At 42.0% G+C, this 16731-nt stretch overlaps 1 protein-coding gene across 2 annotated transcripts in view; it reads left to right on the top strand.

Annotated features, from left to right (window-relative positions):
• The window catches only part of CMTM7 (CKLF like MARVEL transmembrane domain containing 7), a 28372-nt gene extending 12593 nt beyond the window's left edge, over nt 1-15779 (top strand). Inside the window, exons 2-5 of one of the 2 annotated variants that reach the window (XM_087770757.1) lie at nt 8944-9117; nt 11036-11134; nt 12167-12248; nt 12608-15779. In XM_087770757.1, coding sequence (XP_087626883.1) covers nt 8944-9117; nt 11036-11134; nt 12167-12248; nt 12608-12621 — 369 coding nt within the window. In that variant the 3' untranslated portion in view covers nt 12622-15779. Of the gene's footprint in view, nt 1-8943; nt 9118-11035; nt 11135-12166; nt 12281-12607 lie in introns of those variants that run through there. The other variant, XM_087770752.1, reaches the window with a different exon arrangement.
• Nucleotides 15780-16731: the final 952 nt, after the last annotated feature.

The following is a 16731-nucleotide window of genomic DNA, read 5'->3' as shown; positions in this document are numbered from 1 at the left end:
CTAAATGGTGCTAATTTTTAGTTAGCTAATTGCAATGCATGTCCTGATGTAAGGGAGTGGGGAAGATAGCTAGGAAACATTAAAAGAGGGAATTATGGTGTGCTCACATGTATAGAGGGAAATTTAGATGGGAGAGAATGAGAGATACAAAGGAGAAGAAATATGGAGTGTAATGTAGGGAAAGAAGAGGAAAGGGGAATAAAGAGCAGGAAAAAAAGGAAACACTGGAGACAAAAAGTCGTAGTACAGCTTCTTACGGGAGAGTGTAGCAGAGGGGAGTACAGTCAAGAAAGAAGAGAAGATATTCTGAGAAAAGCAAGAAAGTGGTTGTACATTTCATGGCAAAATAATTCAATGAAAAGATAATGCAGTGCTGGGTGGATTATACATGACTGTGTGTGTCACAGTATTATGGTAAATCTTTGAGATGAGAGTTATAGTGTTTCTCTAGAACTGGGCACCTTGAGGCAATTTTGCTTCTTATTGACATTATCTTTCCTCCCTGCAGCTTAGCTGGCATTTCACGTCTTATTTCTATATAGAAAAAGAAAATTATTATCCATAGCTAAAAGTTACACAGTAAAACAGCAGTTTCAGCCTGTCAGTTCAGGGTATGATCTTGGGGCTTGCAAAACCCACGTTCAGTTCCTTTCTGCAGTGGCGGTGTTTCATATTGTTCTTTGTACTACTGCAGCAGCTAGAAGTCCCAGGCAAGGAGCAGGCCACCTGCAGTGGGTTAACCCCAGCCAGCAGCCAAACACTGACCCAGCCTCTCACTCGCTCCCCTCTCCTGCAGGATGGGGAGAAAATAAAGGAAGGCGAAAAGACCCATGGATCAAGATAATGATAGTTTTATAAGGAAAACAAAAGCTGCACATGCAAGCAAAGCAAAAGGAGGAATTCATTCACTACTCCCCATCAGCAGGAAGACATTTAGCCACTTCCTGGAAAGCAGGTCCTCGGCATGGCTAATGGTTGCTTGGGCAGACAAATGCTATAACGACAAATGTTTCCCCTTATACCTCCTTTTCTTAAGTTTTTATTGCTGAACATGACATCATATGGTCTGGAATATCCCTTTGGTCAGTTGGAGCCAGCTGTCCTCTCTGTGTCCCTTCCCAACGTCTTGCCCACTTGCAAGCCTGCTTGAGGGTGAGGGGAGGGAAAAGAGAAAAAGCAAGCCTTGCTGCTGTGCAAGCATTGTTCAGCAGCAGCCAAAAGACTGATTGTTATCAACACTGTTTTAACCACAAATGAAAAGCACAGTGCCATATGAGGTGCTGTGAAGGCAGTTAAGGCTACCTCGGCCACAGCCAGTACATCACCACTGTACAGGGTGTTGTACAGGCACAGTGGGAAAAGGGTAACCCTTACTTGGCAGTCATTAATAGAATTGTGAAAGAATGGCTGGATACGGGCAAGTGATAATGTGCGGTACAGAACAGTCAGGAATGGTCAAGAAGATGAATAGTAGTCTTGGCTTTAAATATTGCCCTTCCAGTTAGAAAACAGTTTATTTGCAATGTCTTGTGCATGGTGGCTTTTTTGCAGCACATGATATCAAAGTCTACTGTAGGTAAATAAGTGACAGTCAGGAAATAAATACTAATGCAATTTTACAGTGAGCTAGGACTCTCACTTTTTATTTATCTTTTGTGGTGTAATGGCAACATCAACCAAAAAGCAACCCCCAAAAGACCAACCTTTTCCTACCGTTTTACTTGTTCTGTGGCTTCCTCCTTGGATGTTTTAGGGTCATTCCCACACATATTTTCACCCATGCTTGTCTGTTACATCTGTGATCCGTTGGTAATTGGTTTGGGCTTTTCTGGGGGGAGACGCTGTGGGTTCGGTGTTTTGGGTTTTTTTTTTGTTTTTTTTTCTTTTTTTTTTTTTGTGGGCATCTATTCTGATTCACACTATGAAAGAAAACAGTCATCTTGACCTAGAGGTTGCTCAAGATTTTTGCCTTATTTTACACATCTAAAGTGTTTTGAAGGTGAAAAACTTTAGCACAATGCATATGGAGTCTTTATTAGCCCTCATTTGGCGAATGGGGGAGCTGAAGCAACGAAATACATGATTTACTGAAGTTCAAACAGTAAGATGGTTACAAAGCTGGGGTCAGAATGCAAGAGCCAGTGACATTCAGTTCCTCCCTTGTCAGTGTTTGTCTGTGGAAATGTATCTCTAATGCTCAGGACATTAGGCTTTCCTTTAGAGTAGGCTGTTGTCAATATTGGAGATCATGCTGGATTTATGTTTGTGCAGGTAGGTGTCTCAGGAAAATTTAGTTCTCTCCAAATGTTACAAAAGAATTAAGTATTGGTAATAAAGCCAGAGCTTTATTTATTACATCCATTAAAGCAGGACAGTAGAAAAAGATTATATGAAGCACTTGCACAGATTGATTCTTGGGTTATAAAATTGTTCTGTGGTCAGACAAACTATAGTCTTCTACCAGATGATCAGAAAATGCTTAGTGGTGCCAGCTGGCCTATGGGTACATGGGGGGCAAAACAAGTCCTTTCTTATGTTATGGTTCCTTTGATACCTTCAAGGCACTAGTGAGGAAAATTGCATCTGTAATCTCTTCTGCCTGCCTGTTCCTTGGAGCAGGTGATTCTCTAGTAAGCTGCTTTGAACTTGCTGGCTTGGTCCAGGTTCTTCCATCTGCTGGTACACTCCAGCACGATTGTGTTAGTGAAGGGGAGTCCAGCCTGTTAGTCCTGAGATGCAGGCAGCTCTTGGGCAATTTCACGGTGGCCCATGTGACTGGCAACAGGACTGGAAATCACAGGAGGATCTAGCCACAAGAGAGGCTGAGGATCGTGTTGCTGGCTTTCTCTTGGTCCTGTGAAGCTAGGATGTTTGGAGCTGAGCTTTCTCTGTAAACTAATTGCATCTGCAGTACTACAGCCAGCCAAGAGCAAGTGCAGGGAGTTAGGTGGAATCTAAACCATCTGAAATGAGTACAGTGGCATCTGGGCCTAATGCCATGGGCCTCTTCTCCAGTGTGCATTTGCCCTGAAAGTAACTGCAAAGTGAATCTTCATCCTGTATATAATCTCTTCATAATACAAAGGCATGATTCCTCTCCTTTTCTTAAGAATGTGTTGAATTTTCCTGCAGTGGAAGATTGACTTCCTTGTTTTTTACTGAGTGTAATCAATGACCAATGGACTTTAGATGCTTGTTCTTTGACAGGGACAAGAAGAAACAAGGAGGAAAACAGCTGTTTTTTAAAAAGGAACAGCATTTTTAGGGAACACTTCAAGTAGCATTTTATAGCACAGGGAAACAGAATTTATCACTGTTGTTCAGTCCTTCCCTATCCTCTCTAGCGTAAGAGGTACAGAAGGAAAGTGTGCCATTCTGAACAGGTTGATGTCATCTCTATGGGCAGGAAGGAAGATCCAGGGAACTACAGGTTGGTCAGCCTCACCTCAGGCCCTGGAAAGGTGATGAAGAAAATCCTCCTGGAAAACATTTCCAAACACATGAAGGACAAGAAGGTGATCGGGAGTAGTCAGCATGGATTTACAAAGGGGAAATCATGCTTGACCAGCCTTACAGCCTTCTGTAATGAGGTAACTAGCTTGGTGGTCAAGGGGAGAGTAGTGGGTGTTCTTTACCTTGATCTTAGTAAGGTTATGGTCTCCCATAATGTCCTCATAGACAAGCTGACAGGGTATGGCTTAGGTAAGTGGGCAGCGAGGTGGGTTAAAAACTGTCTGAATGGCCAGGCCCAGAGGGTTGTGGTACAAGGTCCTTGGAGGCCAGTCACTATGTGGTATACCCCAGGGGTCAATACTGGGGCCAGTACTGTTCAACATCTTCTATCACTATCTGGACGTTGAGGCAGAGTGCACCCTCAGCAAGTTTGTAGATGATAAAAAAACTGGGAGGGGTGGCTGATGAGCCAGAAGGTTGTGCTGCCATGGAGAGGGACCTTGACAGGCTGGACAAAGAGATATTTCATCAAGTTCAACAGGGAAATGCAAAGTTCTGCATCTGGGGATATCTGAGGATAAGCCCCTGCACCAGTACAGGCTTGGGGCTAACTGGCTGGAAAGCAACTTTTGCAGAGAAGACCTTGGGGTCCTGGTTGACAACAAGCTGACCATGAGCCATCAATGCACCCTCATGGCAAAGAAGGCCAACAGCATCCTGGGCTGCTTTGGGAAGTGTTGCCAGTGGATCAGGATCCTTCCCCTCTACTTGACACCGGTGAGACCACATCTGCAGTGCTGTGTGCAGTTCTGGGCTCCCCAGTGCAAGAGAGCCATGGACTTACTGGAGTGAGTCCAGCACAGGTCCACAAAGATGCTGAAGGTTGTGGAGCATCCTTCATGTGAGGAGAACGTGAGAGAGCTGGGACTGTTCAGCCTAGAGAAGAGAAGGTTCAGGGGAGCCCACCAACTTGTATAAATACCTGATGGGAGGGAGTGAAGGACAGGGAGAGGGAGTCTTCTCAATAGTGCCCAGTGACAGGACAAGAGGCAGTGGGCACATGAATGTCAATCTGAACATCAGAAAATGCTTTTTCACTATGAGGATGGTCAAACACTGGCACAGATTGCCCAGAGAGGTTGTGGAGTCTCCATCCTTGGAGATATTCAGAACCTAGCTGGACACAGTCCTGGGCAACTGGCTCTAAGTGTCCCTGCTTGAGTAAGGGGGTTGGACAAGATGACTTCCAGAGGCCCCTTCCATCCTCAACTATTCTCCGATTCTGTGATCCTTGCTGTGAGCACGAGACACGTAACTGTCTATATTTCCCGCATGGCTGGGACACACATTGTCCTGCTGCAGCCCCTCTCTCACCCCCCAGCCCTGGGGTGTGGCTGGTCGGCCTGGCCCATGCCTGGCACATTGAGTGAGTGTTGTCATGGCACAGGGGAAAAAGGGGCTTGAGCCTTGCCCTCATCACTTAAAGGCAGCAGCAGCATAACCCCTGGTCCTTCTTTGTTGTGAAGATCAAATCGCCTAGCCCATGTCCTACCTTCCATTAACATCCTTGAAAGATCTGTACTTGTTCACCCCTTTTTAGGGGCCATGAGTTGGCTTTTGAAGGAAGACTGTATCAGGAAAGAGCAAATTATGTTTCATTTTTGGTAGAGCCGTGCTCACTTCAAATCAGAATGGAGTTTAGGCTTGGGAGCTTATGTCAGTCCTATTCAAGAGCCAACATTTTCCACAGGCACATTGCAGAGGATGTGGTTGCCTCGTCTCCAGCTCAAAATAGAGATGAGAATGCAGACTCTTACCATCTTTCTTTTATGATGTCTGTTCTGTCTGGTAAGGTGTTGAGTGCCTCCTGGCAATTGCTGATTGCCTTTAGTTCACATTGGCTTCACTGCAAGATAGTTCCTGATATATAGCAGTGTTCCTAAACACGCTTCATGACTCACATCAAATACCTGGTTCAGTGGAAAGTCAAGAAGTGGATTAGTTTAAGCTGATCAGCTTCTGTGAAACAGAGTAAATATGGAACTTTATTGAAATCCAAAAATCTCTCCTTGGAGTTGATTGATGCGTATGTTCTTCGTTTTGCTTTTCAGAAGGCACTTAAATAGCAATGTCCTCCAATGTGTCCCCCACCCCTTTTGTAATACAGGTCTGAAGCCTGAATGTATTTTGTAGAGTGAAATCTTCTAACAAGACTGACCATCATTTGACCTGTACTGCTGGTCTGACTGGCTTGCTGGCTATGGGTTATATGTCTGCTGCTCTCACAGTCTGTGAAATACTGTATTGAAATGGAAATGGCAGTGCTCTAATTTTTTTGTGCCTCTAGTTTTTATTTTCAAGATGTATTAACCTACTCCCCTGAGCACAGATGCATAAAGAACACTCATAACATTTGATCATTTTATGGCTTTGCCATTCGTTTCTCTTTCTCTCTCTCTCTCTCTCTGTGCCACAAACTGACTTCTAAGATATATGTTGAACTGTATCCCGGACAGTTATGTATTAATCATTTTATCACTCAATTTCAACAGGGATTACAGGGGGCAAAAAAGATACAGCCATCACCGAGTATATCATGATAAACTGATATCTCGTGAAGGAACATTGGTATTCGTCACTTCTAAAGGAAAAATAATATTATGTGGCTCTATTTCCTACATTTGTTAGCATTCCTATTCAACAGGTGAGTTTTAAACTCTTGACTGTACCTGCTAGCCATGCAGGCAATATAGTGTGGCAAACATGGTATAGCTTTATATAAAGTTGTTGATATCGTCCCCTTTTGCACCTGTCCTGTGAAATAGCATTATGTGCCTCCAATCAGAGAACCCGCTTTAGAAACTGCGTGTAAATCTCATGTTGTGAAATTTACGCTAAGAAAGGAAATCTTTGAAAGAAATACCTCTTGCCACACAGTGGTTTCTTCCTACCTATGTGCTGAGGCACATCTAAAATCAAAGAAGGGAGAATCTTTACTAATGGTTTTTGGAATTGTTTTAATTGTGAAGTACTCTTGAAATGGAAAGCATGTTTGTTCAAATCCATGTTTCTACCCTGTTCTTAGGAGCTGAGCAGATTCTTCACTGACTGGTTGGTACCTTGTATCTTCTTATTTCTGAGGAATATAACACCTCAGATGAATTTCCTGATCTTGTCCTTGTATGGCTCACATTCTTCTTTATGCTGCTTCTCAAATTTTTATACCTTCTAACTAAAAAAAAAAAACCAAAAAACCAAGAATTTTTATGCTTCCATGGAGTTGAAAGAACTAGGACTGGTTTAAACTAAGTTTTTTTTACCAGTGCATCTTATTATTTGGATGGTGGTTGTACTTCAAGGATCAAGTCCTTCTTAATCTTTGTACACAGTAAAAAAGTTGATAATGGTTCAAGCATGAAATAAGCCAATAGGCAGATTTAATACTGCTGTGAATTAGAACTTCCTTCTTGATTTGTACAGTGTAATTGAAACTGAGAACTGATTATTGTGAAGGCACCTGAATAAGGGAGGCCTCTTTTAGCCTTTAGTGGTTAGAGAAGTGTTGTCCTCATGCCACCTTTATCCAAGAGCAAGATTCAATGCTTGCCATGACTCTTCCTATAGAACGAAATTTCATTAAATTTAATTTTCATTTTCTCATGAAAATGATAGCTGTGATGTCTTGCATCACTTCCAAGTGTTATAGATTATAGGGTAAATGACCTGCTGATCTCCTTCTGATTGTTCACATTATTCAACAGCTAAGTTATACAACTCTGTGCTCAACTGATGTTAAGATTCAGGGAGCCAAGATGGATGTTTTGCGGCAGCCTGAGCCAGCGTGGTTACACTCCCAAACCAGAGGGCAGGAACATATTTGGGGAGACAGGGACTGAGCAATACCATGCATTTTCAAAGGCATACGTAACCTCCATTCTTGAGAGGCGTTGAACACGATCCAACCCTGCACCTCAAAGTCCGCTCTTCCCTACCCTATATCTGTTTCAAAGGTGGGAGGAGATGTAGGCTTATTCTAGCGCAGAAGCCTGTAACTGGCTTGGACTGAACATCACTTACAATGCTGATATCAACTTTGGGCTACCACGATAAAAATAATGGAGCCGGACCAGATCTAACAATAGCTTAGCCACTTGTGTGGGAAAGGATCCTGGAGCACTGACTTTTCTTTTTGGAGCCACTTGTTTGAGGTGGTTCACTGTTGGAACATTGATGTAGCTGTTTGGATGAAGTTTGGCCAAGGTGCAAGTTCTTGTGAACTTCTTGTGAAGTTTTTATATGTGTATAGAGCTTTTGGTTGCACTTGAGGATGTGTATGTTTAGCCTGTCCACTTAGAACTGAGCAGGTGAAACTCAGTTAAAACCACAGCAGGAAGAATCTAAGCTATGTTGTTTGGGTGGTGTGGTTTGTTTTTTTTCCTTTTAATCTTAAGGAAATTATTCTGATAATGGATGCAGTTGGTTAGGAGTTTGGAAGATGAGTGTGCAGGAAAGGATGGTGGAGTCTTCGAGTGCTTGGCTTCTTCAGATAGTTTTTTAATGTCTTGGAGAAACACTTAAAATGTGAATCATTACTGCTACTGGCTGACTTTGGATGAACTAAAAATCACAGTGGCTGAAAGCATGCATTGACAAAGTCTGTAATAAGAAAATATTTGGGTGTATCCTTGGTAGATTTATTTTTATCACCCAGGCTAGCCAGGGTGGTAGAATCAGCAAGATCAGTAAAATAAACAAGTAACTTTAGATTAAAAAAATAAAATTGCTTTTGTCCTTTGCAAGCCTACAACTGAAAGTAGTTGCACAATAATGCTTTATAGTTTTATGTGACAACGTTAACATATTAAAGCTTTATAACTATTGTATTGGGGGTGGGGTGAATTAATCAGTTCCTCCAAATGTTTATATTATTTACTATGATACTACCTTATAGTCTGCTAATACTCCTGCTCTGTAGGTGGTAGAAAAGGAAGGGTAAAACTGTTAGCTCAGTTGCAGCCAGGTGTGCCAATTTCGTATGTGAGAACTCCAACAAAATGAAAGTAAAGGCACGTGTGTTCATGGGCACCTTAATTTTTATGGCTTTCAGTGATTTGCTTCTGAAAGTGTCTGGGCTGTAGATGCTTCAGTTGCTGGTGTAACTCCAGGCATTCAGTGCCTCTTCTCTATTTGAGACCTGTTGTATTGTACATAGAGACTTCTTTAGGTTGGATTCTTCAGGCTGAAACTGCTGCTTTCCTTCTAGCAGTTGGCTCTTTCCCTACTCTTAATGGTTCTTTTAGCTCATGTAGCAGCAAATTTTAAAATAGTATTACCACGCTTGTTACTTTGTCCTCCATTTTGTTGGGACCATCCAATTTACATTAGATGTTTGTCTTCTGTTTAGAAGTGCCGTTTTGTCGTGTTGAAAATAATCTCCGTGGCCCTCTGAGCACCATTGTAAAAATCTTCAATGTGCCTTTTATCTTTCAGATCTCACTGCTGGTTGGATTCATCAGTGTAAATAATTCTCCGTGGACAGATTACAGTGCATACAGCTACTTTCAGATTGTCGCCATCTGCGACTTGGTTATGATTTTGTTCTTCTACATTATCCACATTTTCAGAATCTACAGGAAGCTCACTTGTGTTAGCTGGCCACTTGCAGTAAGTCTGGGTTCCTTCCCTCTCTTGTGGGTTGATGTCTCGATTACTTAGTCCATTTTCTTGTGCTATCACACAATGATAGGCTGTCTTTCACATACTGCTTTTTTGCCTTGTATACAAATCCTTTTGTTGCTTTTGTATTAGTATTCAGTTCAGCAGATGCTGTAATTGTAAGTTTTTTAGCTGATTTGAATCTGATCCTGCCCTCCTTTACACAGATAGAAATCCAGATTTACTCCAGGGAAGGCAATAGTGTTATTCTGAGACAATTGAAAAGAACCTACTGATTATCAAGCCTTCAGCAGATGTCTCCTAGCTCAGGTCACTTATAGCAGCTAAGGGATTGCTAAATTACCAAATAACAGCATTAGAATTCATGTACTACATCCTGTCCCAAAATAAAGTCTGCTAGCGCTATTTAAGTCAAATGTGTCTCTCTCTGGTGTTGTTTTAGGTAATTTAAACACTAGCAAGAAATAGGAGCCTTAGCCTGATTGCCATAGCCTGGCCATTCCTGGAATATCCTGCAGGATGTTCCTGCCTCATTCCCATGTTTCCCCTGCACATCCATCTCTCATATCCTAGCAGAGAACTAACAAGCAGCACAGAAAATGCAAGACCTGAACTTCCTCAGTAGCTTTGGCTCAGGTCAGCTAACAGAAGAGTCCTGCATCCTAGTGTGGGATGACGGATTTTAATAACCTCTTAAAACATGTCTCCCTTACGGATAGTGACATGTTAGCTCCACAGAGGAAGGACCAGAGGGATGGGGAAAGCCAAGTGGAGAGATATAGAGGGATTTTGAAATCCAAGAAGTGGTTGGATGGTGTTTAATGGAAGCTATGTAAGTAGTTTACAGATCTAAGGTAATGGTTTGTCCATCCATCCACTTCTAACCAGAGAGAAAAATTTAATTTTCTTTTTCTTTTTAGCTGAAGAATATGGTTAGACTTGCACCCCTTTTTATTGTTTCAAATGTGTACCACCACTATCTGTCTCTAGAAAGTACTTCTTTATCTAGAGATAATACAGATGCAGGGATTGAAATAAGCTAATAAATGACAGTTTTGCAAAGCAGAATTTAATGTGTGCATTGCTGTAACAGGACTGTGCCATTTTGACTTCTGCATAAGCTGCTTTTGTTTTTCGTCATGTGTTTAATCATTCCTAAATGTTCCAGAGTCACTAGTGAGTTTATGGCACTGCAGTTTGTGGCTGCTCAGCTTCAAATAGCTTTATGGGATGTGATGCTTGAACATTGCTGCTCTTTTCCAACCAACCTCCTTTTCAGTCACATACTTTAGTATCTTTAGAACAGAATAGGAAGACCTGTAAGAGACTTTGGGAAACTACAGCTAGTGTTTGGCTGAGTTTCCTGGCAGGATCTCTACATTGCAATCAGGGGTGTGATTTGCAGTCAGTAAAGTTGCAGTGGTTCAAGAGGTTGTTCAGCACTGACACCTTTTAAAGCTGGGAAGTATTTTTCCAGAGAGGCACTCTGCCAAGGGCTGGTTCTCCACCTAATTTAGCCTTTGATGATTCTTTCGCACCTTTGCCCGTCCCTTGGATTCCTCTAAAGCAGTGGTCTGTGTACACTGCTTTATTTGGTGTCTCTAAAGAGGCAATGGCGTACCTAATTTGCCTGCTGCATTATGGACTGGCCAGAGAAGCCTCCTTATGGAAATAACTTATTCTAGCAAAAGGAAGGGTTGAGATCTTGATTACCCGAAACAGGGTTACAAATGAGGAAAGTAAGGTCACAAGGTGTTTTTTTCCCTTCCTCCCCCCCCCCCCCCCGCTTTTTTTTTTTTGACTGGTGGTTTGAGTAACCTCTGTCAACTTGTTTTCATTCTGAGGCATATTGAAATGCTTTCCTGATAAGTTTCCCTTCTGATGCAGGCTGTGCTTGTCTTCACAGGAGTTTCTTCATTATTTAATCGGTACAATTCTGCTTCTCATTGCATCGATTGTAGCAGCATCCAAGAGTTACAATTTGACTGGACTTGTGGCTGGAGCGGTAAGACTGTGTTTATTAGTCTTGACATTTTTTAAATTGCAATATATATTAAGTAGGGCATTGGAAATCTATTACTTGTCATTTTATTTTCTTACAGACTTGCCTTGCTTGTGTCTTGGTTGGGTGAACTACCTTCTAGCTCATTTCAGTGAATGTTCTGTAACACAATGCCAACAAAAATATTTTGTTGTGAGACTCCAGACTGAGCGCTAAAGTGGGTATTTGTCCTGTCAGAGAGTCGAAACCAAAGGTTCCTGCTTTAACTCATAGGAACTGATGTGTTTAGGGGAAGAATTAAGACAATTCAGTTTTGACAAATGGCTGTTACAGCAGCTAGAAGTTACTGGAAGGATTTCACCCCAGTCTTCGGCTTTTGACGCCACCTGCTCCTGAACAGAGCCCTGTTCAGGATAATTTCTCCTGAGCTAAAACCCACTGGGGTCCTGGGCTCACTTATTGGAAGATACTTTCTGCCACTGTTGGCTGGAGGGCTTTATAGACAGAGGCATGACTTCTGAGTCTAGGCAACAATATTTTCACAGCAGCAGAACCTGAAATACAACTCCTCCAGAATAAAGAATTGCTTTCAGAAACTTAGTCCTGATGATGCAAACAGACTAGAAAGCTTACCTGACTTGTTTATTTGGCAGATGGCAGGGAAAGACTTGTTTGAATAGGACAGTAAATGAACAGTAATCAGAGGTGTTAGAAAAAGTCTTTTCTTTGTTGCAGAATCCTAGTGAGAAGTCTAGAAGGTGAGACTCTATGCTGCTGTCTAGTGTTTTCTCCCCCCTTGTATATGACTCTCAGTCTGTCTTTCAGTCATTGTTTTGACAAGACATGAGCTGCTATTACACTATGGAAACTTTTATTTTTTTAGTATGTTGGCAGAATGGAGTAAGAAATCACTTTTTTGGGTCTATTAACATCATAAAATATGTAGCTGGATATACAAGAGTGTCTGTGCATTCATGGAATATGTGTCATTTAATGTTCTGTAAGTATTTGTGGTTTGTTTGTTTTCTCATCCAGACTTTCGGGTTCCTAGCTACGATCCTTTGTGTTTTAAGCATATGGTCATCCTACAAGGTTTCGTGCATCACGCAGTCAACAAGTAAGTATCATGCTTAATAACTGCCAGAATGCTTGCCTAAAATGAATATTTGTATTTTCTGCCACAGGGCTGTGTCTACCTGGAAGGATTTATTAATGTCCTGTTCCTTGTTACCCAAAATTACTCACAAAGCAATAATTCCGTATTTTCTGTCAACACGGATGTATCACAGCTACTGACAGCTGTTAACAACTAACTACAAGAGCAAAATAACTTGCTTCTAGCAAGTAGTAAATGTATCAGTGCTTTCTCTTCACTCTCCCCCATCCCCTACCAAAAGAAGGTTTCCTGTGTGTTCCTTAGTAAAGTAGATGAATTTGTTCATAGCAACACAGTTGACACTGTCTTCCTTTTCAAAGATGCATCTGTATGATTCCTTCATCCCTGCAAGACGTCTGCCTTACAAAATAGGATACCAAAGAGGAGTGTCCACTACTGAGGAGACAGCCTGGACAGCCGGTAGCTTTTGAAGATCTACTTGAATGCCTATGCAAAACAATGTTGTGAACCAAAGTTTTTTTGCTCCCCTCACTTCCCCCCCAAGAAGTTTATAATGGAGAACCTGCTTTTTATGAGTTTTACAGAGAAAAACAACTTCTGTCTCACAAGCTGGGCTGTGGTCATTTCCAGCTATTTGCAATAAGTACATTTAAAACTCATTTGGAAAGTCATTTGGTTCTTCTTTCAGATGGATGGAAAAATTGCTTCTGATTTCCTCCATCTGTTTACAGAAGGGAAATCCTGCAAATTCCGACCTGATTCTTAACTTCCAAGGATGATTTGTTTAATGAAGGAACTGTTACAAACTGATTTGTGCCTGGATAAGCTGACCCTAGTCTTTGTTACCTCTTTCTATCAGAACTGTGGACTTTTCTAACATCAGCTCAACCAGCAACAAAAATTATGAACTGCAACTTGAATACATCACTGCAAGCAGTCCCTCCTAGCCCCAACCATACATGATGAAATCAGGGGTTTTTCTCCATGAATTTTTACAGGTTATTAACAATCAAAGATTATTCCTAAAAACTTCCCTCTGCCAAATACAGGAAAATACATACCCAAGAATATGTGTTTAATGTTTTGTGGGACCTTTTTTTTTTTTTCCTTTTCACAAATACTCATTTGTAAAATGGGTATTTGTAAGACCTGTTCGGTAGAAAATTCTGTGCATTTCCTATAAATTATTCTCTTTGGGGTCTAACAGTGTTTATGGAAAGCCCATTGTGAATGGAGCAATGTGCTTCTTTCTCTCTCTTACATGTGGTTTGTCCCTTCCTCTGCCTCTGCTGGGATTCATGCTTTCGGAGACTCTGCCCAGAGCCTGGACAGGCAGAACAGTGCAGTTTTGTCCAACGTGGTATTGTCATGAAGTTCTCTGTAATTTCGAGGCTGAGGCAGTGTCTTCTTGGCACCTTTGTCTTTCTCTCCTTTTGCAGTCCATCTCTGGTAAGCTGGATATTCTTTGCGGGGAAAAAGGGAAGCACAGGCCCCTCCTCCTTGGTGCTTCCCCTTTCATATCTAGCTGTGAAGTAGAACTTGTACTTATAAGTTGGTCTCTTCTGTCAGGGCAACTGCATGATGGTGTAATGGGTTTCTGCAAAAAGTAGGATTTATACAGTTTACCAGGTCCAATCTGGAGGAAAAAAGCATTTTCTGGCCTGATATGGATTTTTCTATTTTTCTGAAATTCTGCGTCAATACTGCTAAGTAATTTAATGGTCCTCTCAGAAAATTATTTTTGTGCCTCATAGCAGGTCATCATACATTGTCATTTGTTGCCACCTTCTTTTTTTCTTTCATCCTAATATATGTATCTTTACTTCGACTTTTTTTTTCTTCACTCTTTGACAAAAGGAATTGGCCAACTGCTGAAGTGTCAAAAATTTTGAGTAAGTAAATGAAAATAACTGAGCAGATAACCTGGAAAGGTAGCAATGCCCCTCCTCACTGTGCACAGTTTCTGTGATTCTTATTGCTGTTCCTTTTCATATATGCCCTTTACAGTAACATAGAGCAGGAAACAATTTGAAAGTGCAAAAGTCTGCTGTTTGTGGATGAAGATACATATATTCACTCCAAGATAAACTGCTTTGACATTAATGTAGAGGATTATTCAAATAAAACTGTATAACAGGCAGTTATAATGTTATTAATTTCATACTGACTATTTTTTAGTTCTTTACAATGTCCAACTTTGGCCTGCTTTTCTGCCCTGTACCTTCAGATGACGTATTTTGTGTTTGGTCAGAAATGGGTCACTTTTTCCTTTTTAACAACCTGAATTGAGCATACCTCAAAGGCTCTCTGGCTTAAAAGAATAGACATCCTTCTCAGCTAGAAATCCACTGTCAGCAGAGTCAGTGATGGTTCAGGCTTCCTTGCCCTGCCAGCACAGGACCGGTCCAAAGGACATACATGACAAGAGGCTTCATTCTGGGCACTTTGAGTGAAAATACCTGCAGAAGAAGGTATGCACACACACACACACACATGTATTTTTTTGCAGCAGGGGTGCTTGATCACCAGTTCTCCTGCCAAGACTGACTTAACTACAGTTTTTGGAAGCCAGCACTCTGACTTTAATTTGGACTGACATGGTAGATATTTAAGGATACAACCTCTTCTGTTCCCCCAGAGGAAAGAGAAGTGCTCTATTTCACCTCCTGAGATGCCACCTCAGATAGATAGTAGGCACCTTCCTACAAGCTTCCAACACCTCTTGGCAATCCTGTGGGAAACGAATGTTCTGCTGCACCCAGCGTGAATGCAGCTGAGACCTCAGCGCTGCGGTGGCAGAGGGGAGAAACACCTGCTGAGGACTGGGGCTGGAGCCTGAGCTTGCTCTGAAGAAAACGCTGTTTCCCCTCTCTGCTGGAATCGTGCCCCCTCTCCTGGCACTACACTAGCATCTTTTTTTCAGCCTCCCACATCACTCTGTCACTTGTCACCATGTGGGGGTTAAAAAAAATTAGGGGGAATTTCATGCAGTCTGACAACCAAAGAATTTCTGAACTATGCTCTGTGATCGTCCAAAGAATATGTTTTGCTGCAAATACACTTATTTATGCTGGATCGAGAGAAGTAAATTACAAGTTTCCTTTTGGTTTTTGTGCCTATCTACAGGTCTAAGGTATGCCTGCAGCTTTTGCTGTTATGACAGTGCTGGACCCATAGACCCACCAGGTGCTCTTAGAGCGGGGTGCTTTCAGGCTGAAAAACTGACATCTCTGCTGCCAAAGCTTCCTCGCTTCCCCCACATCCTCCTCGTGAAACATGTCTACCAAGGAAAGCACAGGTTTTGCTGGTATCGCCAGCTCTACTGGGGGTCTTTGAATGACAGCTCTGTCTGGCAGGGACTTTGGCACCGCATTACTGTAGCTCTGCCAGAAAAAGTGTTTTAAGTTTCCTTCAGTGTCGACCTGGTTCTGAAAGCTCCATTTGTCTGCAACTTTGTCAAATATGGGATTCCAGCTGTTGTAGAAATAAACTATGTTTGCTATTTGGATGATGTAACAGCTTTGAGAATCAGATTGTTGTCTTGCTCATTTTTTTCCTTCCTCTACTAGAGCAGTGACTTTCTCTCTGGGGATTGTCAAAATATATCCTGTAACTGGAGGACAAGAGGTAGGAGCCACAGAAAAAACTGTTCCCCTGCTGTTGTGTTTGGATCTGCTGGTCTCTGACTATCCCACCCAAAAGTTGTCCATCCTCTTCAGCTCCAAGATGAGTGTAGTATATCCTTTAAGCCAACACAGGTGGAGTTTGGGGTTCGGTTTTGCTGAAAATTAAAATCTATGTGTTGGGAGAAGAAAGTCGGTAGTACAAGCTGTTTCATACTGCAGAAAAAAACCCTGATGTTTGAGCTCTGGGGCCTTGAGATAAGTTAGAGAGTGAATAGTGCTTTTGTCGGGTAGAAACTGGGAAAATGAGAAGCAGAAATGAAACTTCTAAAAAAAGAGGAAGGGTGGCTTTGAAAAGCTTGAGGTCCACAGTGCTGGATGAAGGAAGACACTGCAGGTTGCACGCTTTTTCTGTTGCTCTGAAATGGTTGTGTTTTCCATTGTGTGAACTACGAAGGAATGCGTTCTTCGCTCCTAAAAGGCTTTGGGAACAAATCGCTATGTGGGGTTTAGAGGGGATAGCAGGACACTAGGGTAATGGTAACTTTTAATGAATTGTAAGGGGGCAGGGGTGTTGAGTGATGCTCCAGGGAAGAGGACTAGGACCTTATTAGGACAAAAAGGAGCAGGAGACGAGGAAGAGCAGGTGCAAACATTAGTAGAAAGCTTATGAGAGGAAGAAGTAATGTGAGCATATTATACGCTACTAGAAATGCTGGCAGATATCAACAGTTTCTGGCTGTGTCAGTACTTAAAGGGCAGACCTGCCTGGAGTGATAGAAAAGTCTCTCTTCTGCTTGCCTCCTGTGTACTCTTCGTACCCTGTGTCTAGCATTTTCATGTTCTGCTAAAGCCGCGGA

The sequence above is a fragment of the Nipponia nippon genome, unplaced genomic scaffold (genome assembly GCF_047370975.1).
Source record: "Nipponia nippon isolate SJK-2023a ecotype South Korea unplaced genomic scaffold, ASM4737097v1 scaffold_1, whole genome shotgun sequence".
Taxonomy (NCBI): domain Eukaryota; kingdom Metazoa; phylum Chordata; class Aves; order Pelecaniformes; family Threskiornithidae; genus Nipponia; species Nipponia nippon.
Note: the sequence above shows the minus strand (reverse complement) of the source record. Positions and strands in the feature narration are given on the sequence as shown.